Genomic DNA, 25,496 nt, shown 5'->3' on the forward strand with positions numbered 1-25,496 from the left:
TAGAAACATCTGATCTCAGGTCAAAAACATATGGAACAAGCAACTTCAAACACAAAATTTGGGCAAAAAAGCTTTCTATACTATGGTACTAAACTCTAACCGCAAAATCCCACTCTCATTCAAAACTTACAACAATAGCTTAACATTTAAATCTCAATTAAAAAGCAGCATTCAAAACATAGAGAGATCGGAAATGGACAATACACTTTCACATTTAATTTCGGATCCTGCATTTCAAATTTTTAATGAAATATTTTTGAAGATAATCTCTATTTTTTTGCAAAGTTGAACAGTGATTCGTAGAAACAGATCAAATATTCAACATGTTTGACGTACATCCTAAATATACGCCAACACATTATACTGACAAATGTCAACAAACACAAATTATCATTAATAAACCAGTTAGAGAAGCGTATAATACACTTAAAAAACTCCGACGATAAATACAAGCTTTGGACACCGCAAATACTAGGCAATAAAAGCATTCAATAATTTTTAACTCAATTTAAAAATGAGGGAAATAAAAAAATCATTTCATATTCAAGTTTATATGGATTAAAAAAAGTCAATATTACAAGGTAATAAAACTTATATACACAATACGTAATACCATTACAATATACCCTTCAATATACAGGGTGTTAAAAGGACGTACTTGATTTACATCCAGTGATACCTGAAATTATTCGGAGTCAAAATATTAAATTTTGTTCTCAGGTGATGTTTTGACCAGTGACAAAGTGCAAAAGAATTAAAAAAAAAATTTTGATAAAGAAAATTGGACACATAATTTTTTTATTTATATTTTTTTAATTCAAAACACAATTAAAAAAATATACTGAAAACCTAAACTAAATAAAAAAACGTACTTGAATAAATAAAAGAAAAACAAAAACAAAAATTTAAAAATAAAATAAAAATCTAAGAAACTAAACAAATAATACCTCATCCCATACACACAAGCAATTGCTTATTATGAGAGAAAATTGTAAAATAATAAATATTAATCATATCTTAATATCTTTTATCTTATTACTAGTGATATATGATATATGTATATCACAAAAAAAAATCTTGCGTGTTTTTCGTTTTATTATTTTCAAAATATTTTATTGCTTATTATATGATTTAATTATTTGTGCTTCAATTCCCTCACCAAACACATTAGCCTGGTTTCTTTTTTAAATTAAAATTTTTGATGCATTGTGAACACGTAAAAATAATGTTGTAAATAGAATTATACTTGTATTAAATATATAAATCTTTCGGAAGAAATTCTCGAAGTCAAAAGTGAAAACCCTACCAAAATACGTTGCGTAGATTTATTTTATTTTATTTATGAAATATGTAATTTAAATTTGTTTAATTAAATATAATTTCCATTTTATTTATATGCATAATTTGTCACACACAATTAAAAAATCAGCACGGATAAAGCTCTCAGTGTGGCTTACATTACCAAATAATATTTAAAAAAAAAAACTTTTAATGTGTCAATAAAAAATCCCATGGTTACAAATAAATAAAAACAGCATTAAAATATCAAAAATCTCAACTAAATAATATATTATTTGTAACTAGTTAGTAATTAATACTTACCAGTAGACTTCAAAATTGACAAAGTAAAAAAAAATCTGTTATAAATGTACCGCAAGCTTTGTGAATGAACTGGACAGCGAATGAGAAATAAAATAAAACGAAATGACGTTGGATTATCAATGAAAGGTTGTGGGAGGATGTTGTTTGCATGAATGAAACGAAGCTATTGAATTATATACCACGTCTTAAGTTAGTGCCCTATATAAAAGTTTCGTACAACTAGATAGCAATTGCAGTAATAATAAATGGACATTTCAGGATCAGATAATATAATATTATAAGAAAGATTAAGGCGATCTGGTAGGCAATACTAATTTATGACCATTTGGTTATGCAAGTGCGATATCGAAAACATTTTTATTTTTTTTGTTTTGTGTTATTTTTTTTACATTTATCCTGTAATTGTAAAAATTTATTAATTTATCATTGAAGATGAATCTAAACAAAACGTGCAACGGAACAAGAAATAGAAAAATTAAAATGGTAACGGTCTCAGTTGGGAATCGAAGTCGGGATTCTAGCTTTAATTCCGAGCTGTGACTGTTATGTTTTTATTTTCTATGTCTTATTCTCTTTGATGATTTATTACATTGACGGGATTAAACTTAAAAAAAGTTAGTTAAAAATTTAATTATTTTATCATTGAAGACTATAATAATGACTCTCAAACGAAAAATGTGAATTAGAAGAGATAGAAAAAGATTCAGTGACCACTGAGCTAATTCAATCATTTCAATTTAGGTAATTTTTAACTGTATCCTTAAGGAATGAACGCATAATAAAGAATACTGATTTGACAAGAATTCAAGCTATCCTGTGATTTTGGCTAGTCTAAAAATACAAAATAACACCAAAGGAAAATACAAACAAGCATAAGATCTTTAATGAAAATAGCAGTAGAGAATTCAAATAAGCAGAGAGAAATAAAGCAAACAGATAAAAATACAAGATACTAGTAAAAATGCAAAAAACCAGAAAGAGTTAAATCAAATAGAATAACGGAATACAAGCGAGCAGAAAAGAATATTATAAAGAATAATATCAGAGAATAATAAAAATAAGTGGAATAAAATAAAAATTAATGGCAGATAAAAAAACAAGCAAGCAGAAGATAATATAAGGTAACAGTACAGAGGAGAAAACAAGCAAGAAGTAGAGAATACAAAATAAGAGCAAAAGAAAAAACGAGCAAATTATAAAACAAGGTAACAACGGAGGAAAAAACATGCAAGTAGAAGAGAATGCAAGATAACAGTAGAAGAGAAAATAAGTAAGTAGAATAGAATACAAGCTAATAGCAGAGGAGAAAAAAAGCAAGTGGAAGAGAATACAAGGCAATAACATAAGGGAAAACAAGCAAGTAGAAGAGAATACGAGGTAACAGCGGAGAAAAAAGGAACCAAGAAGAAGAGAATACAAGATAACAGCAAAGGAGAATCAAAATAGTAGAAGAGGTTAATTTATACCTTCGTTATTGCTTGAATTTTCTCGTAATAGAAGATAAAATAGTAGAAATAGCTTTGTTATTGTTTTATACTTTAAAACTGTAGCAGAACAACAAAGTTTACCTCTTTATCCAATGGTTCTCAATCACTGATAAAAAGCAATAAATTATTGGTTTTCGTTGTCAATGAAATGCATATCAATATAGTCCCAAATGGGTGTGATAAATGATAAGGAACCATCCAGGTAAAGTATAAATACCCTTGAGAACCATCAGTGGTTATGTGAAGAAAAGTGTGATTAGTAGTGAAGCAACTTACTTCTGCAAAGAGAGAAGAAACACATTTACGTGATGGGTGAGTGAAATAAATTTAATACATTTAAAGAGTGAAATAAACTTGTTAATACTTTAGCGACATTTATATATAAATATTTGATTATTTATACATAAATTATTAATTTTCAAAGAACAAATCAACCCGAAAGAACAAAGTTTTTTATACTACAAATCATATATTTTTATTAATATATCAGATTTAACAATACATATTTATAATTTTTTTGTTTGACTGAGGATTGAACCCTCATCTCCAGGGACTGACTAAAATTAGTGAACCGCACCTATCATTTAAGCCCAATCCTGATTGGATGGTGAATTTTTATAATGTCAAATATGATTTAAGATTTTCACGGCCAAAAGTATTTTTGTTATTTGTTTTTAGGGTGTTATGCCGTGATGCGCTAACTCCTTCTTTATAGTGTCATCCAATTTCAGAGAAATGCGTTTGAAATCGCATGTGCCACCAAAAGTAAATAGAATTTATTGTCATCGACAACGAGACTGTCTGCCAAGTATCAACTCCAAGATTCTACTTCATTCATTATTTATACACTCATTCAAGAAAACAAAATCGAAATTCTAGTTGATTTACTAAAACAAGAGCTAATCAATTTTGTGTTTATTATCATCGTTAGAAAATGTGTTTGCGTTTACGTTCATCGTAAGAAAATGTGTTTGTGTTTATTATCATCGTTAGAAAATGTGTTTGTGGTTATTATCATCGTTAGAAAATGTGTTTTTATTTATGATCATCGTAAGAAAATGTGTTTAAGTTTATTTTCATCGCAAGAAAATGTGTTTTTACAAATCGATTAAATTATAAATAACTGTATTTGGTCTGACTTCGTCCGGTACGATTGTGAGAAAACGAATCGTACAGAACGAGGTAAAATTATATAAATATAATTATCATTTTTTTTTTATTCTCCAAAAAAAAAATTATATCGTTATAATGAAGATATTTTTAGTTTATTTTAATGTCGACGAATAAATTTTCTGTAAAGATTTAAATTGTGCCATTTTCGATTGGCCGCCAAAACAACATGTTCGTTTTTATTCGCGAATTTGTGAAACCTTTGTGACAGACTATCTGACATTTGCGTTATCTGTGTCATAATGGAATTGTAGCCAGTTGGAACTGTTTCGGAGTGTGCGGTTTTAAATCAATAATTATGAAGGAAAATATTAAAATTAAATGTTTTTATTAGTTTTTTTTACGGTAATTATAATCAGAAAAATAAATCTTCCACACGTTAAACGGTTCATGGTTTACGAAAATACCGCATGGAGAAGAAATGTGTTTTAAGTTATAAAAAAAGATAGGTAATACGAAAGTAATAAAAATACTATGTTACATTTATTATACCCGATTAGGTGTTTTATGGAACATAGAAAAATATATATAAATATATAAAAAGTGCATGTAAGAAAAAAGGCATTTTGTGGATCAGTTATGTGGGGAAGTAAGTTAGCTAAGAGCTTCACAGATTCACTCATAGAGGGCAGTGCATCGAGCTTGCTTGGAAGTCCGCAAGATGGCAGCTAGTAGTCAGTAGTCGCCAGGGCCAGTGGGAAAGCTCCCAGACAAACTTACTGTTCCAGATCTCACTTAGCCATCTTCTACTTAGGTCGACTATCGAGTCACCATTGTAATACGCGAATTATATAATAAATCCGAGATTTAACACAAAGAACTTTTTATTCAGTAGAACTATTTGTGGGAAAAAAACAATGTTCGCGCAATATATATGGGATTGTTAGGTATGCATCCACAGGCTTAAAGGACAAGTGTAATGTCAATACCAAATCCTGCAAATGTCCTACCTACCCTCTTACCCATCCCAAAATGTCACCATATTAAAAATATTGTTGCAACACATGTAAAATCTGACAAGTGGTGTCAGTTGCTTATCAGAGTTCGGAGTGATAATTAATATCAGACAGGGCGAATATACATATAAATTGTGAAGTGAAATCAACTAATACTCCTGAAGACGTGTGATAGTCATCAACGGGTGAGTCCATCTTTCCTGCATTCCAATCTGGGCTTATCTTGTGCTCCAGAAGCCCAGATTTATACCTTTGATTATTGCACTGTCCATCGGGTTTGTCGGATGCATATATCGTCCCATACCTATCATTCGGAGTAGTTTGGGACTGGTCCTTTGGGCGTGTGGCATATCACACCACCTCTAAAATATATAGTGGAGTCGCAGCTTCGCGACACCATTTTTGGTTCTTTCGAGCCGGATTACCAACGGGGTATTTAAAATTAACATATTTAAAGTTATAAATAAATATTATTTCCTCTTTATACTTTGTTAATTTGTATGTACTAGGTTGCATTTGTAATTATTGTTGTGTTTAAATTCCTACATACAATTAATCATGGCGACTAGCGATAGTACTCAGGATATTAAAATCAAGTTAGTAGAATCGAAGATTAATTTGATGCATAATCGTGTTAATGAATTATACGAGAAAGCGAAAAGTATTGCGGACAGGGAGACGAGAAGTTCGGAGGATTTTCTTAAACAAACGGTTAATATAGCTACATATTATGCACAATTTAACACATTTTGTGATGAATTTCATACACTTCAGTTGAAAAAGGATTCAAATTACAATATGAATTTCGATTTATGGAGTAAATTCGAAAATAAGTACTGTTTTGTAGTTTCTATACGCGAAAGCATTATAGCAAAGCAAGATTCATCACGCGATCGACAGAAGTTAAATAATTCACCATTAATTAAGCTCCCACCGATCGAGATGCCATCGTTCGATGGTAATCAAGAGAATTGGTCGATATTTTATGAAGCTTTTAAATTAAACATTCACTCAAATGAAAATTTGAATACGTCGCAAAAGATGCAATATCTGATAGGGAAACTCCAAGGAAAGGCGTTATCAGTTTTTGCGGGAATACTTCCGAACGAACAAAATTATTTTTTAATTTGGGAAGCTCTCGAAAAGAAATATCAGGACAAACGCGTGCTAGGTACCTTTTATCTGAACAATATTTTGAATTTAAAATTATTGGCACCTAGTAACCCAAATGAGTTAAATAATTTTATCGAAAGGTTTGCGTCTTCCATAGCTGCACTCAAGGAATTAGGTATTGATGACCTAACCGATTTTATAATATTACATGTTGCACTGAAAAAATTAGATATACAGTTGGTGCAAAATTTCGAAATGTCTATACGGGAGAAAGCTATACCTACATATACCGATTTAATAGAATACATTCGGTCGCATGTCAAAATCCTAGAACGAACTGGGCAAAATGATAATAAAGTTGTTAATAATAAAAACAAAGTTACGCATTCATTCGCTGTGGTCGAACAGAAGTCAAGTAATAATAATCGTAATAGGTGCCGGAAATGTAATCATTCTGATCATGTTGAATTGTTTAAATGTGAACAATTTAACGAATTAAGACCAAATGCTCGCTTTCAGTTTGTGAAATTAAATAATTTATGTGTAAACTGCTTAAGCGATAAACATAAAACTGTGAAATGTCCATCTAAATCGGATTGTAGAATTTGTAAAAAACGACATCACACCGCTCTGCATTTTGAGAGCACGGTGAATACTGAAAGTCAATCGAAAAACGAAGCCATTACATTAATAGCGCGTAATAATAAACATTATAATAATTTTTCTGCGGGTAATATAGCTACGAATGTACTACTGTCAACCGCGCAGTTATTTGCTTATGACAATAAAAATAATCAAGTAACCGTAAGGTGTTTAATTGATTGCGCCTCGCAACAAAATTTAATCAGTTTAAACACTTGTAATGAATTAAATCTTAAAATAATTCCTTTAAATAATTCAGTAGTTAAAAGTGTTGGTTCAGTAGAGACACCAATATTGGGACACGTTGCGTTAAAAATTAAATCCCGCGTTTCAGAAGATACTTATAAAATTAGTCTATTAGTTGTCGATAAAATAACTGATAAGCTTCCTACACAACATGTTGACACAAAGTCATGTGAGCATTTAGTGGGTTTAAACTTAGCGGATGAATCCTGGAACGTTCCATCCGATGTTGATATCTTATTAGGTGCACAGTTATTTCCATATATTCTGCTGGGGAATAAGGTTTTATCTAAACATAATACGAATGCACCACCGGCTATACAGACAGTATTCGGGTATATTGTAATGGGTGAAATACCTACGTGTACGCCGGAGGTTTCGTGGACGTTCGGCCCCATAACCAATGTAGATTTATATAATGCGTTATCCAAGTTTTGGACGATGGAAGACATGCCTATTAAGTCGTTGATGAGTGCTGAAGATGCAGAATGTGAGAAAATGTACCTCGAGTCAGTCCAACGGGATGAATCGGGAAGGTATATTGTATCTTTACCGTTTAAGATAGATCCTAATAATTTAGGTGATTCGCGCCGTGTCGCGCAGCGTCGATATGAATATTTAGAACGGAAATTTAATACGTCGCCAGAATTGCATTGCAGTTATAATGAAGTAGTTTCTGAATATCTGGAAAAGGGATATATGAGGGTTGAAGTTCCGTCTTCATCTAATATTGATGAGGGATATTTCATTCCTCATCACGCAGTAATTCGTAAAGATAAATCAACAACTAAAACTCGTGTTGTATTAGATGCAAGTACAAAGACCAGTTCAGGGTTGTCACTTAATGATACTTTGTATACAGGTCCAAATTTGCAATCTAATTTATTTACACTTTTAATTAAATTTCGCTTATTCGCTGTAGCATTAACCGCAGATGTTAAGCAAATGTATCTACGTATAATGGTAACGGAAAGCCATCGTAAATATCAAAAAATTCTTTATAGATTTCACGAAGATGAACAAATTGGAGTTTATCAATTTAATTCACTCGCGTTTGGTTTGAACTGTTCACCATTTCTAGCAATGCGAACTATACGGCAGCTAGCGAGCGATGAAAGAAATCGTTATCCGAAAGCGGCGGAAGTTGCAATTAATGATTTATATATGGACGATTTTGTATATTCTGTAAATACTATAAGTGAAGGCATCACTTTGGCTACAGATTTAATGGCGATGTTCAAGTGTGGAGGATTTGAATTAGTCAAATGGTCGAGTAATTCTCCTCATTTACTGGCCCAATTACCAGAGTCGCACCGCGCGACAATGGATTTTTCGGATAAATGTAGCATTTTAGGATTAAAATGGGATCCGATATCTGATTGTTTTCGATTTATGATATGTCCGACGGAGGAAAAAACTATATGTAAAAGATCAATTCTTTCCACAATAGCTCGTTTATTCGATGTATTAGGTTTGGTTGCTCCGGTAATTTTATATGCCAAATTACTTTTACAAGAGCTGTGGTTAGAGAAAGTAGGATGGGACGAGGAACTACCCCAAAGTATTGTTAATAGATATGTCAAATTCAAGGAAGAATTACCGATGCTTTCTAATTTAAATTTACCTCGATATTTGGGAGTAAAGGAGGACTGCACGATAAATATTATCGCCTTCGCAGATGCGAGTTTGAAAGCGTACGGTTGTGTAATATATCTTCATGTCACGGATAAGGGTGGCAACACTACAATGAATTTGATATGTTCTAAATCCAAGGTGGCCCCTCTGAAAACAGTGTCGCTCGCTCGATTGGAATTATGCGCTGCGCTTATTTTATCTAGACTCGTTAGATCTATTATAGATACTTATAGAAATCGCGTTTCGATAAACGATATATTTGCTTTTTCAGATTCAAAAATAGCACTTTCTTGGATTCACTCGTCCCCGCACCGGTGGCAAACTTTTGTAGCTAATCGAGTTAGTGAAATTCAGGAAAATTTACCCGCGAAACATTTTTATCACATAGATGGCGTTACCAATCCTAGTGATTGTTTATCACGAGGACTACTGCCTGCACAGCTAGTCGATCATTCTCTTTGGTGGCACGGTCCGCCCTGGGCTGCGAACCCAGTATCCGAGTGGCCTGTCGAAAGATTTTCCCCCTCACGAGAGGAGGAGAATACTTTGGAATTGAAAAAATCGCATACATTTACGATAACGTCAATAGAGGAAAATTCTCCGATATATAATCTCGCTTTAAAAATTTCCTCATGGCCAAAACTGCTGAGAATTGTGGTATATATTTTACGATTTATGCGAAAGTTATCACGCTCAACAGTTATAAATTCCACGGAATTAAACATTGCTGAAATGAATGTATTAAAAGCTTTACAGAATAGGTATTTTAGTGCCGATATACAATTGATACAGAGGGATAAATTATGCTCACCTTCAATCCGAAAACTAAACCCGTTCCTAGATCATAATGGCTTGTTACGTATAGGTGGTAGATTAACAAACGCGAATATACCTTTTGAAAACAAACATCCAGTACTTTTGCCAAGACAGGATCATATTGTCGATATAATTATAGACTTTCACCATCGTGTGAATTGTCATACTGGTGCACATCTCCTTATGTCAATAATTAGACAGCGTTATTGGATCTTATCGGGGAGAAATCTAATACGCAAAAGAGTACATGCTTGTAATTTCTGTTTTAAAACTGCACCTTCTAATATTATACCGCTAATGGCAGATTTACCTACAGCTAGAGTTCAGGAAGCAAAGGCATTTACACATACGGGTGTAGATTTTGCCGGACCAATAAATATAACCCTTTCTAGGCGTCGTGGGGTAAAAAGTCAAAAGGCATATATATGTCTATTTATTTGTTTAACAACGAAGGCTATACATATGGAAGTGGTATCAGATCTAAGCACGGACAATTTTTTAAACGCATTTAAGCGTTTTCTATCCAGACGCGGACCGGTTTCGTGTATGTACAGTGACAATGCGACAAATTTCATAGGCGCAAAGAATTGTCTGGATGACTTGTATAATTTTTTAGAGGCAAATTCAACTAAAGAAGTTCTTCGCAATGAATTTAACATTCGGAGAATTGAATGGAAGACGATTCCACCCCGCGCTCCTCACTTTGGAGGATTATGGGAGTCAAATATTAAATGCATTAAATCGCATCTGTATAGGGTTGTGGGTACTCAACTTTTATGTTATGAAGAGCTTCTCACAGTTCTGACACAAATAGAGGCTGTACTTAATTCACGGCCATTATGTTTATTAAGCAGTTCTCATTATCCAGAAGCTCTTACTCCGGCTCATTTTCTGATGTCTACCCCGATTCAGCATCTACCTGCTTATGATTTGACTAATGAACGCATTAGTCTACTGAAAAGGAAAGAGCTTTTGGACCACCTCGTTCAATCTTATTGGAAGAAGTGGCATATAGAGTATCTTCACTCTCTGCAGATGAGAAAAAAATGGAATAGTCCCGCGAATAACATTCTAGTAGGTACCATAGTATTGGTGCATCAAGAGGATGCGCCTCCACTTTATTGGCCGGTGGGCGTTGTTGAGGAGGTGTTCCCTGGTAAAGACGGAGTGGTTCGTGTCGCACGCGTAAGGACCCCTTCCGGGAACTTTAAACGACCAGTCGTAAAATTGTGTCCTTTGCCTACACAATAATTATTATTTCTTTATTTCATTATTTTATAAATTTTCGTTTTAACTTTGCAATATTAATAGCGTATTGATAAGAATATTTATATTTCATCTTTCGTTTTACATTTAACTTTTTACTTTATTTGAAAGTACTTAAAATTTCGGAAGGTACTTTCAACGCCGGGAGAATGTTCGCGCAATATATATGGGATTGTTAGGTATGCATCCACAGGCTTAAAGGACAAGTGTAATGTCAATACCAAATCCTGCAAATGTCCTACCTACCCTCTTACCCATCCCAAAATGTCACCATATTAAAAATATTGTTGCAACACATGTAAAATCTGACAAGTGGTGTCAGTTGCTTATCAGAGTTCGGAGTGATAATTAATATCAGACAGGGCGAATATACATATAAATTGTGAAGTGAAATCAACTAATACTCCTGAAGACGTGTGATAGTCATCAACGGGTGAGTCCATCTTTCCTGCATTCCAATCTGGGCTTATCTTGTGCTCCAGAAGCCCAGATTTATACCTTTGATTATTGCACTGTCCATCGGGTTTGTCGGATGCATATATCGTCCCATACCTATCATTCGGAGTAGTTTGGGACTGGTCCTTTGGGCGTGTGGCATATCACACCACCTCTAAAATATATAGTGGAGTCGCAGCTTCGCGACACCAAACAAGTTACAAATATTCTAAGATAATAATTATGAATACGCTTTAAATTTTTTAAATAATGTTTTTCTGTCCAATTTTTAAAATAATTTTCTAAATGTAACATATTACACATTACATTTATTAAAGTTACTTACTGTGCGCCAACGAGATTGCTAATCTGTTCAAACAAACAATAAAAATGAATAATAATCGTCGCATATTAATAAAAATCATATTTTTTATGAAAAATATAAAGAAAATTAAAATTTCCTCAAAAAAAGTTTATTTCTAATAAAAAAAGTACAGCGATATTATTTAAAAAAAACGATATTATGCATTCCAGTATGAACGCAAGTCGTAATTTAAATTGAAAACGGCGTTAGGAGTACACTCATAAACCATTCTCGACTTATAAATAATAAAGAAAGCTGAAAAAATAAAAGATCCTACAAATTTTAAAATGCATCCTTTATACTTGCAGATAAAATATTTATCGTGGTGGTAGGGATATTCCTACTTGGAACATCCCAAGCGAGAGGACCACCTGGTTCATGTGATCCAAACGCACCACCGGCAAACTGTCCGGTTCACGACCCCGAAGGCCCAGCAATACACCTACCACATCAGAGTGACTGCAACCAATTCTATGAATGTGACTGGGGAGTGGCTTATCTTAAAAAGTGTCCAGGAGTCCTTCATTTTAACCCCGTTTTGGAAGTTTGCGACTATCCTGAAGATGCTGGATGCCAGTGCGAAACAGGAACAACAGCAGCACCGACTGCATCATCAACCGATGCTACAACTCCAACTCCAACACCAACTACAACGCAAACTCCATCAACCTGCAAGCCATCTGCTGGAACACCGGCTTGCCCCGTGCATGATCCCACTGGATTAGCCGTCCACCTGCCTCACGAGAATGACTGCACCAAGTTCTACAAGTGCGACTGGGGAGTTGCCTACCTGTTTAATTGCTCAGCTGGACTTCACTTCAACCCAATTCTTGAAGTTTGTGACTGGCCTAAAGATGCTGGGTGCGCGTGCTCTGGAATCTCGACACCTGTTGAACCTGAAACTACAACTACAGAACAAACTACTACGACCTCCAGTACAACACCAGCTACAGGGATCTGCGACATAAATGCTAGACCACCGGCTTGCCCTGTGCATGATCCCACTGGATTAGCCGTCCACCTGCCTCACGAGAATGACTGCACCAAGTTCTACAAGTGCGACTGGGGAGTTGCCTACCTGTTTAATTGCTCAGCTGGACTTCACTTCAACCCAATTCTTGAAGTTTGTGACTGGCCTAAAGATGCTGGGTGCGCGTGCTCTGGAATCTCGACACCTGTTGAACCTGAAACTACAACTACAGAACAAACTACTACGACCTCCAGTACAACACCAGCTACAGGGATCTGCGACATAAATGCTAGACCACCGGCTTGCCCTGTGCATGATCCCACTGGATTAGCCGTCCACCTGCCTCACGAGAATGACTGCACCAAGTTCTACAAGTGCGACTGGGGAGTTGCCTACCTGTTTAATTGCTCAGCTGGACTTCACTTCAACCCAATTCTTGAAGTTTGTGACTGGCCTAAAGATGCTGGGTGCGCGTGCTCTGGAATCTCGACACCTGTTGAACCTGAAACTACAACTACAGAACAAACTACTACGACCTCCAGTACAACACCAGCTACAGGGATCTGCGACATAAATGCTAGACCACCGGCTTGCCCTGTGCATGATCCCACTGGATTAGCCGTCCACCTGCCTCACGAGAATGACTGCACCAAGTTCTACAAGTGCGACTGGGGAGTTGCCTACCTGTTTAATTGCTCAGCTGGACTTCACTTCAACCCAATTCTTGAAGTTTGTGACTGGCCTAAAGATGCTGGGTGCGCGTGCTCTGGAATCACGACATCTGTTGAACCTGAAACTACAACTACAGAACAAACTACTACGACCTCCAGTACAACACCAGCTACAGGGATCTGCGACATAAATGCTAGACCACCGGCTTGCCCTGTGCATGATCCCACTGGATTAGCCGTCCACCTGCCTCACGAGAATGACTGCACCAAGTTCTACAAGTGCGACTGGGGAGTTGCCTACCTGTTTAATTGCTCAGCTGGACTTCACTTCAACCCAATTCTTGAAGTTTGTGACTGGCCTAAAGATGCTGGGTGCGCGTGCTCTGGAATTTCGACACCTGTTGAACCTGAAACTACAACTACAGAACAAACTACTACGACCTCCAGTACAACACCAGCTACAGGGATCTGCGACATAAATGCTAGACCACCGGCTTGCCCTGTGCATGATCCCACTGGATTAGCCGTCCACCTGCCTCACGAGAATGACTGCACCAAGTTCTACAAGTGCGACTGGGGAGTTGCCTACCTGTTTAATTGCTCAGCTGGACTTCACTTCAACCCAATTCTTGAAGTTTGTGACTGGCCTAAAGATGCTGGGTGCGCGTGCTCTGGAATCTCGACACCTGTTGAACCTGAAACTACAACTACAGAACAAACTACTACGACCTCCAGTACAACACCAGCTACAGGGATCTGCGACATAAATGCTAGACCACCGGCTTGCCCTGTGCATGATCCCACTGGATTAGCCGTCCACCTGCCTCACGAGAATGACTGCACCAAGTTCTACAAGTGCGACTGGGGAGTTGCCTACCTGTTTAATTGCTCAGCTGGACTTCACTTCAACCCAATTCTTGAAGTTTGTGACTGGCCTAAAGATGCTGGGTGCGCGTGCTCTGGAATCTCGACACCTGTTGAACCTGAAACTACAACTACAGAACAAACTACTACGACCTCCAGTACAACACCAGCTACAGGGATCTGCGACATAAATGCTAGACCACCGGCTTGCCCTGTGCATGATCCCACTGGATTAGCCGTCCACCTGCCTCACGAGAATGACTGCACCAAGTTCTACAAGTGCGACTGGGGAGTTGCCTACCTGTTTAATTGCTCAGCTGGACTTCACTTCAACCCAATTCTTGAAGTTTGTGACTGGCCTAAAGATGCTGGGTGCGCGTGCTCTGGAATCTCGACACCTGTTGAACCTGAAACTACAACTACAGAACAAACTACTACGACCTCCAGTACAACACCAGCTACAGGGATCTGCGACATAAATGCTAGACCACCGGCTTGCCCTGTGCATGATCCCACTGGATTAGCCGTCCACCTGCCTCACGAGAATGACTGCACCAAGTTCTACAAGTGCGACTGGGGAGTTGCCTACCTGTTTAATTGCTCAGCTGGACTTCACTTCAACCCAATTCTTGAAGTTTGTGACTGGCCTAAAGATGCTGGGTGCGCGTGTTCTGGAATCTCGACACCTGTTGAACCTGAAACTACAACTACAGAACAAACTACTACGACCTCCAGTACAACACCAGCTACAGGGATCTGCGACATAAATGCTAGACCACCGGCTTGCCCTGTGCATGATCCCACTGGATTAGCCGTCCACCTGCCTCACGAGAATGACTGCACCAAGTTCTACAAGTGCGACTGGGGAGTTGCCTACCTGTTTAATTGCTCAGCTGGACTTCACTTCAACCCAATTCTTGAAGTTTGTGACTGGCCTAAAGATGCTGGGTGCGCGTGCTCTGGAATCTCGACACCTGTTGAACCTGAAACTACAACTACAGAACAAACTACTACGACCTCCAGTACAACACCAGCTACAGGGATCTGCGACATAAATGCTAGACCACCGGCTTGCCCTGTGCATGATCCCACTGGATTAGCCGTCCACCTGCCTCACGAGAATGACTGCACCAAGTTCTACAAGTGCGACTGGGGAGTTGCCTACCTGTTTAATTGCTCAGCTGGACTTCACTTCAACCCAATTCTTGAAGTTTGTGACTGGCCTAAAGATGCTGGGTGCGCGTGTTCTGGAATCTCGACACCTGTTGAACCTGAAACTACAACTACAGAACAAACTACTACGACCTCCAGTACAACACCAGCTACAGGGATCTGCGACATAAATGCTAGACCACCGGCTTGCCCTGTGCATGATCCCACTGGATTAGCCGTCCACCTGCCTCACGAGAATGACTGCACCAAGTTCTACAAGTGCGACTGGGGAGTTGCCTACCTGTTTAATTGCTCAGCTGGACTTCACTTCAACCCAATTCTTGAAGTTTGTGACTGGCCTAAAGATGCTGGGTGCGCGTGCTCTGGAATCTCGACACCTGTTGAACCTGAAACTACAACTACAGAACAAACTACTACGACCTCCAGTACAACACCAGCTACAGGGATCTGCGACATAAATGCTAGACCACCGGCTTGCCCTGTGCATGATCCCACTGGATTAGCCGTCCACCTGCCTCACGAGAATGACTGCACCAAGTTCTACAAGTGCGACTGGGGAGTTGCCTACCTGTTTAATTGCTCAGCTGGACTTCACTTCAACCCAATTCTTGAAGTTTGTGACTGGCCTAAAGATGCTGGGTGCGCGTGTTCTGGAATCTCGACACCTGTTGAACCTGAAACTACAACTACAGAACAAACTACTACGACCTCCAGTACAACACCAGCTACAGGGATCTGCGACATAAATGCTAGACCACCGGCTTGCCCTGTGCATGATCCCACTGGATTAGCCGTCCACCTGCCTCACGAGAATGACTGCACCAAGTTCTACAAGTGCGACTGGGGAGTTGCCTACCTGTTTAATTGCTCAGCTGGACTTCACTTCAACCCAATTCTTGAAGTTTGTGACTGGCCTAAAGATGCTGGGTGCGCGTGCTCTGGAATCTCGACACCTGTTGAACCTGAAACTACAACTACAGAACAAACTACTACGACCTCCAGTACAACACCAGCTACAGGGATCTGCGACATAAATGCTAGACCACCGGCTTGCCCTGTGCATGATCCCACTGGATTAGCCATCCACCTGCCTCACGAGAATGACTGCACCAAGTTCTACAAGTGCGACTGGGGAGTTGCCTACCTGTTTAATTGCTCAGCTGGACTTCACTTCAACCCAATTCTTGAAGTTTGTGACTGGCCTAAAGATGCTGGGTGCGCGTGCTCTGGAATCTCGACACCTGTTGAACCTGAAACTACAACTACAGAACAAACTACTACGACCTCCAGTACAACACCAGCTACAGGGATCTGCGACATAAATGCTAGACCACCGGCTTGCCCTGTGCATGATCCCACTGGATTAGCCGTCCACCTGCCTCACGAGAATGACTGCACCAAGTTCTACAAGTGCGACTGGGGAGTTGCCTACCTGTTTAATTGCTCAGCTGGACTTCACTTCAACCCAATTCTTGAAGTTTGTGACTGGCCTAAAGATGCTGGGTGCGCGTGCTCTGGAATCACGACATCTGTTGAACCTGAAACTACAACTACAGAACAAACTACTACGACCTCCAGTACAACACCAGCTACAGGGATCTGCGACATAAATGCTAGACCACCGGCTTGCCCTGTGCATGATCCCACTGGATTAGCCGTCCACCTGCCTCACGAGAATGACTGCACCAAGTTCTACAAGTGCGACTGGGGAGTTGCCTACCTGTTTAATTGCTCAGCTGGACTTCACTTCAACCCAATTCTTGAAGTTTGTGACTGGCCTAAAGATGCTGGGTGCGCGTGCTCTGGAATCTCGACACCTGTTGAACCTGAAACTACAACTACAGAACAAACTACTACGACCTCCAGTACAACACCAGCTACAGGGATCTGCGACATAAATGCTAGACCACCGGCTTGCCCTGTGCATGATCCCACTGGATTAGCCGTCCACCTGCCTCACGAGAATGACTGCACCAAGTTCTACAAGTGCGACTGGGGAGTTGCCTACCTGTTTAATTGCTCAGCTGGACTTCACTTCAACCCAATTCTTGAAGTTTGTGACTGGCCTAAAGATGCTGGGTGCGCGTGCTCTGGAATCTCGACACCTGTTGAACCTGAAACTACAACTACAGAACAAACTACTACGACCTCCAGTACAACACCAGCTACAGGGATCTGCGACATAAATGCTAGACCACCGGCTTGCCCTGTGCATGATCCCACTGGATTAGCCGTCCACCTGCCTCACGAGAATGACTGCACCAAGTTCTACAAGTGCGACTGGGGAGTTGCCTACCTGTTTAATTGCTCAGCTGGACTTCACTTCAACCCAATTCTTGAAGTTTGTGACTGGCCTAAAGATGCTGGGTGCGCGTGCTCTGGAATCTCGACACCTGTTGAACCTGAAACTACAACTACAGAACAAACTACTACGACCTCCAGTACAACACCAGCTACAGGGATCTGCGACATAAATGCTAGACCACCGGCTTGCCCTGTGCATGATCCCACTGGATTAGCCGTCCACCTGCCTCACGAGAATGACTGCACCAAGTTCTACAAATGCGACTGGGGAGTTGCCTACCTGTTTAATTGCTCAGCTGGACTTCACTTCAACCCACTTCTTGAAGTTTGTGACTGGCCTAAAGATGCTGGGTGCGCGTGCTCTGGAATCTCGACACCTGTTGAACCTGAAACTACAACTACAGAACAAACTACTACAACCTCCAGTACAACACCAGCTACAGGGATCTGCGACATAAATGCTAGACCACCGGCTTGCCCTGTGCATGATCCCACTGGATTAGCCGTCCACCTGCCTCACGAGAATGACTGCACCAAGTTCTACAAGTGCGACTGGGGAGTTGCCTACCTGTTTAATTGCTCAGCTGGACTTCACTTCAACCCAATTCTTGAAGTTTGTGACTGGCCTAAAGATGCTGGGTGCGCGTGCTCTGGAATCTCGACACCTGTTGAACCTGAAACTACAACTACAGAACAAACTACTACGACCTCCAGTACAACACCAGCTACAGGGATCTGCGACATAAATGCTAGACCACCGGCTTGCCCTGTGCATGATCCCTCTGGATTAGCCGTCCACCTGCCTCACGAGAATGACTGCACCAAGTTCTACAAGTGCGACTGGGGAGTTGCCTACCTGTTTAATTGCTCAGCTGGACTTCACTTCAACCCAATTCTTGAAGTTTGTGACTGGCCTAAAGATGCTGGGTGCGCGTGCTCTGGAATCTCGACACCTGTTGAACCTGAAACTACAACTACAGAACAAACTACTACGACCTCCAGTACAACACCAGCTACAGGGATCTGCGACATAAATGCTAGACCACCGGCTTGCCCTGTGCATGATCCCACTGGATTAGCCGTCCACCTGCCTCACGAGAATGACTGCACCAAGTTCTACAAGTGCGACTGGGGAGTTGCCTACCTGTTTAATTGCTCAGCTGGACTTCACTTCAACCCACTTCTTGAAGTTTGTGACTGGCCTAAAGATGCTGGGTGCGCGTGCTCTGGAATCTCGACACCTGTTGAACCTGAAACTACAACTACAGAACAAACTACTACGACCTCCAGTACAACACCAGCTACAGGGATCTGCGACATAAATGCTAGACCACCGGCTTGCCCTGTGCATGATCCCACTGGATTAGCCGTCCACCTGCCTCACGAGAATGACTGCACCAAGTTCTACAAGTGCGACTGGGGAGTTGCCTACCTGTTTAATTGCTCAGCTGGACTTCACTTCAACCCAATTCTTGAAGTTTGTGACTGGCCTAAAGATGCTGGGTGCGCGTGTTCTGGAATCTCGACACCTGTTGAACCTGAAACTACAACTACAGAACAAACTACTACGACCTCCAGTACAACACCAGCTACAGGGATCTGCGACATAAATGCTAGACCACCGGCTTGCCCTGTGCATGATCCCACTGGATTAGCCGTCCACCTGCCTCACGAGAATGACTGCACCAAGTTCTACAAGTGCGACTGGGGAGTTGCCTACCTGTTTAATTGCTCAGCTGGACTTCACTTCAACCCAATTCTTGAAGTTTGTGACTGGCCTAAAGATGCTGGGTGCGCGTGCTCTGGAATCTCGACACCTGTTGAACCTGAAACTACAACTACAGAACAAACTACTACGACCTCCAGTACAACACCAGCTACAGGGATCTGCGACATAAATGCTAGACCACCGGCTTGCCCTGTGCATGATCCCACTGGATTAGCCGTCCACCTGCCTCACGAGAATGACTGCACCAAGTTCTACAAATGCGACTGGGGAGTTGCCTACCTGTTTAATTGCTCAGCTGGACTTCACTTCAACCCACTTCTTGAAGTTTGTGACTGGCCTAAAGATGCTGGGTGCGCGTGCTCTGGAATCTCGACACCTGTTGAACCTGAAACTACAACTACAGAACAAACTACTACGACCTCCAGTACAACACCAGCTACAGGGATCTGCGACATAAATGCTAGACCACCGGCTTGCCCTGTGCATGATCCCACTGGATTAGCCGTCCACCTGCCTCACGAGAATGACTGCACCAAGTTCTACAAGTGCGACTGGGGAGTTGCCTACCTGTTTAATTGCTCAGCTGGACTTCACTTCAACCCAATTCTTGAAGTTTGTGACTGGCCTAAAGATGCTGGGTGCGCGTGCTCTGGAATCTCGACACCTGTTGAACCTGAAACTACAACTACAGAACAAACTACTACGACCTCCAGTACAACACCAGCTACAGGGATCTGCGACATAAATGCTAGACCACCGGCTTGCCCTGTGCATGATCCCACTGGATTAGCCGTCCACCTGCCTCACGAGAATGACTGCACCAAGTTCTACAAGTGCGACTGGGGAGTTGCCTACCTGTTTAATTGCTCAGCTGGACTTCACTTCAACCCAATTCTTGAAGTTTGTGACTGGCCTAAAGATGCTGGGTGCGCGTGCTCTGGAATCTCGACACCTGTTGAACCTGAAACTACAACTACAGAACAAACTACTACGACCTCCAGTACAACACCAGCTACAGGGATCTGCGACATAAATGCTAGACCACCGGCTTGCCCTGTGCATGATCCCACTGGATTAGCCGTCCACCTGCCTCACGAGAATGACTGCACCAAGTTCTACAAATGCGACTGGGGAGTTGCCTACCTGTTTAATTGCTCAGCTGGACTTCACTTCAACCCACTTCTTGAAGTTTGTGACTGGCCTAAAGATGCTGGGTGCGCGTGCTCTGGAATCTCGACACCTGTTGAACCTGAAACTACAACTACAGAACAAACTACTACGACCTCCAGTACAACACCAGCTACAGGGATCTGCGACATAAATGCTAGACCACCGGCTTGCCCTGTGCATGATCCCACTGGATTAGCCGTCCACCTGCCTCACGAGAATGACTGCACCAAGTTCTACAAGTGCGACTGGGGAGTTGCCTACCTGTTTAATTGCTCAGCTGGACTTCACTTCAACCCAATTCTTGAAGTTTGTGACTGGCCTAAAGATGCTGGGTGCGCGTGCTCTGGAATCTCGACACCTGTTGAACCTGAAACTACAACTACAGAACAAACTACTACGACCTCCAGTACAACACCAGCTACAGGGATCTGCGACATAAATGCTGGACCACCGGCTTGCCCTGTGCATGATCCGACTGGACTAGCCGTCCATTTGCCTCACGAGAATGACTGCACCAAGTTCTACGAGTGTGACTGGGGAGTACCGTACCTGCTAAGCTGTCCCAGTGGTCTTCACTTTAATCCAATTCTACAAGTTTGTGTCTGGCCCGAGATCGCTGGATGTGATTGTGCATAGTGTATCGCTTATATTCCATTTTTTTTATCCACTTAGCTATCTTGCAAAATTATCTTTGTGCAAATTAGCATAACTGTTACATACTTGCAGTTTTTATTTCTTGTTTAAAATGTTATTTGTTTTTTCTTTTATAAAAAGTATCTTTCTTGCTGTTTTAATAACTAATGGAAGGTTTTTCTTTGCCTAATATTTGGTTTTTTTTTATTATTGCCATATTTTTATTACTTTTCTTCGAAATAAAATAATTTTAAATCTTTCATAAAAGTTTTATTGAAATTTTTCTCTTTTCTCCTTGCCCATCTTTCAATTTCAAAGTTTCTTCCTACTCCTCGTATATTGTTATCATGTTTTATTTTATTTTTATATTTAATATATTATGCCTTGGTCCAATCAACTCTACAATATGGTATCATTAGTTGTGGATCCACATACAAAACTAACCTTACTCCAATAGAAGTGGTACAAAGGTTAATAATTAAAATAATATTAAGAAATTCTTCCGATTACCCAACGGATCGATTATTCGATGAATTTCAAGTGCCTTCATTTAAAGATCTTTATACTAAAAATGCATTAATTCAAATCATAAAATTAAAAGACAAGTACCAATTTCTAACTGAAATTCGTACTCGACTTAAATATATTTTTCCATGCCCAAAATTAAACACTTCCTTTGCACAAAATTATTACACTTACCGGGCGAGAATTTTTTTCAATCGACTACCTGAAGAAATTAGAAACATTAATGATAACATCCAAATAATAAACACTGTGAAAAAATATTTTAAAGACACACTTACAAAAAATAAAAATGTTTTCATAAAAAGAATAACTCATCTCAATTAGTTTCCTTAAGTAACATTCCATTCTTCAAATAAGTTTAAAATCATTTTATTTTTCATTACTTACATACTGTAATAAAACAATGTACACTAAGGTTGAGTGAATTTTTTTTTTGAGAATTTCGAAATCGACATGGGAAAGATGCTCCATTTATTAACAATTACAAAAAAAATAATAAAAAAAATATATTCACAATACCTGGACATCGCCAAAGCTTTATATTTTATCATTTTCACGATTTAACCTAAGTATTTATAGCTCATGTACGCGAAATAAAACACACATAAAATTTGTATTTTACCATTTATTTTACAGACATTACATTCGTAGATTGTTAGAATGGAACAAATAGTGGAAATAAAAAATGTACATATATTTTTTACCGCATTGAAAAACTTGAAAATTACAAAAGTTACTATGAACGGTACTGCATTTTGGTGTTAAAAATAGGCATAAGGTGTCGTGACTCTAACCTTGTTTTTATTAATCCGTCTCGCCTCAAGGGTCCACAAACAACGGCTGAGGCTTCTGTTACAATTTTCACACATCTCTCTGTAGCTTGAGTGTGGCAAGGAAAATTCTTTATCATTGGTAGTATGACATCCTCAATTATCGTGTGATCGGTAATGGCTTGTAAAATTGTCTCGTCACTTACAAATTTGGTTAGTGGTGGCTCGGTTATATTTTTCCACTTTATAACATCAATATAATCATCTGCTGAAAAATAAAACAGGCACTTTTAAGGTACGAATAAAGTCTTATTGCATTTTCATTTGCCGAGCTTTCAATATTCTTCTCAACGCCAACTCTCTTACGTATTTTCGGTTGTCGTTTAACATGGCTAACAATATATTTTCGTGATGCCCAAAAAAGCCATTACGCTGGATTACTGGATCAATAATATCTTTTAAATCACTGGGCAAATACCGTGAAAGCACTATTGTTTCGTGTAAATGCCTTGCACCGGAAAGACAAAATGGTTTTGTCTTAATGTTGAACCACATAGGTGCGTAAACTGTTAATACAAATGTCGTTAAAGTTACCATATTTTTTTATGGTTTTACGGTAGAAATGTAAAGCCGAAGAATCCGATTCGCTGTCGTGAGCCACCTGGATTGTACAATTTTATCGGGATTTGTTTTTGATAAATTTTCATTGTAGAATCCGGAGTCAATAGTTTTACATATTTTCAGTAGATACAGCTGATCTGTACTTAAATCTTGTGTATTTGTCATACTTGGCAATGAACATTCAATGATTTTAAATTTCACGACAGGAAGTTGTTCACACTTATTTAAAGATTTACCAATAATTCCAGTGAAACTTTGCGGTCCAGTCGTGGTTCCGTTGATGTTCTCAAAGAGATGTCGCAAAATGAGTTCGTTTGCTTGTAATTGACAGACAATCCACTGTAAAGGCCGTTTGAGATGTCATTCAAGGCGCTGAATAACACATCCTTTGTACCCCGTATTAACTGCAGTTTCTTCGCATCCAATTGCAACATATTTTTCCAAAGCAATATCTTTCGAAGACAGTAATGAAATAATTCCAATTGAAAGACGTAAGCGGATAACGGCGTCTAACTTTGGAAAAATATATAAGCTTCGGCAAAAAACTTCAGTTACGGGAGTATTAAACTCTTTACTGTACTCACAATTCAAAGGAACTATGGCCACAAATTATGGAAAAGAAAATGAAAGCCTAACAATAGAGCAATTTAAAAAAAAAAACAAGTTTGCAGGTATCCGCTTGTGGGCTATTTATCGATAAAACCAAAAACTTTTTAGCGGCAAGTCCAGATGGCCTTATCGGTGAGGATTCTATAATTGAAATTAAATGCCCTTATAGTATAGCAAATATGTCACCAGAAGAGGGAATTGCACAAAAGATAATTGATTACTGTAAATTGGAAGACCATTCTTTAACATTAAAACGGAATCATAATTACTTCTACCAAGTACAAGGCCAGTTACATATTACTCGTCGTAATTATTGTTATTTTGTTGTGTGGAGTCCAAAAGGTTTGCTGTGTGAAAAAATTGAGAGGGACGATGAAATCTGGCAAAAAATCGTTCCACTGTTAGAAAATTTCTACCACCAATGCCTTTTACCAGAAATAATTGACGGTCGCATACCAAGAAATTTACCGGCGAGGGAAAGGTCTGGACCATAAATTGTTTTAATTTCATTGTGTAATTTTTAACAGTAATTTTTTTACAATAAAGCGTTTAAAAACAAAAAATATTAGATCATAGAAGAAGATTGAAAATGTCAAGTGATGTAGGAGGTATTCCCAAAAGTGCATTTTTCTGTAATAATATAACGTATTAAAAAAGTTAAATAAAAACTAAACTAGTTATGTGTATGTACCTAATATGTAGCACAATAAACAATATGGTGCCTCTTATAGGTACATAGATTTCAATATTCATTTGTATAATATGATATTATAATAACATAATCGATTCAACAACATGTGGTAGATGCATGTACCACTGAACATACGCTGTACCAGCATTCCATCAAACGATCAGTGGTGTATGTACTTACCATCACACATTTTCTTGTAAAATATAATTTTTTTTTTTTAAATCTAGAACAATATATTTAGTCAAATATAAAAGTTTTTTTTTGGTTCGGTAGTTGTATCTTAAAAAAAGTGTCCTATAAAGGGATAATATTATGTTGAGTACAACCTTCAAAAGTTATCAAAAAATATTTTAATTAATTTTTGTGTTCCATATCCAACTCGGCAATACGGAACGGAATCATCTCGGGGTCTGTCTGTAACAGGTGTTTTTTTCTCATTTTTTTCCATTAATTTATTTGACGTAAACAAATTAAATTCGTCACAATAACTTTAGTAAATAAGCTCGGTAAGTATTGGCACACTCAAGATAAGTCACCAAACAGAAAAAATAATTTAAAAAAAACATCGATAACTCGGGACATGACAACACTAGTGGACTAGTGTATCGATATAATTATTGAAAATGTCACATCACTTCGTTGACTGTATACGTATTCAACAAAACCCTCTCCGCCCCCCCTCACCCCCGAATACTGAGAGAAAGGGACACATGCACCTCGGCCTGATAATAACTAAATAAAATTGTCAAAATCGAGGTTTTGTAGTCCTCATTTTTCTACTCCAAAACTGAACCGATTTCCAAGATTTTTTTAACCAAATGTATTGGAAGAAAACATTCTATGTCTGTACGTTTTGCATTTTTTTAAAAATACATCGTCTTATTTGTATACTGAACGTTTGTTGATGGCGTTAAAAAAAGGCAATTTTAACAATTTTTGAAGAGAAATTTTTTTTTGAATTTATAACTCCTATAAAAAGTAACTTATCAAAAAATCAAAACGTACCGACACGCTTGCGGTCAATATTCATATTATGT

General features: G+C 38.8%; 1 protein-coding gene across 1 annotated transcript; it reads left to right on the plus strand.

Moving 5' to 3' along the window:
* The first annotated feature begins 3,397 nt into the window (after positions 1-3,397).
* On the plus strand, positions 3,398-21,246 carry LOC149415074 (uncharacterized). The gene is made up of 2 exons (XM_089642987.1): positions 3,398-3,401; positions 12,038-21,246. The coding sequence occupies exons 1-2, from the start codon at positions 3,398-3,400 to the stop codon at positions 21,244-21,246; spliced, it is 9,213 nt and encodes a 3,070-aa protein (XP_089499113.1).
* The last annotated feature ends 4,250 nt before the right edge of the window (positions 21,247-25,496 follow it).

The sequence above is a fragment of the Hesperophylax consimilis genome, chromosome 19 (genome assembly GCF_061612785.1).
Source record: "Hesperophylax consimilis isolate HC1 chromosome 19, BYU_Hcon_1.0, whole genome shotgun sequence".
NCBI classification, from domain to species: Eukaryota; Metazoa; Arthropoda; class Insecta; order Trichoptera; family Limnephilidae; genus Hesperophylax; species Hesperophylax consimilis.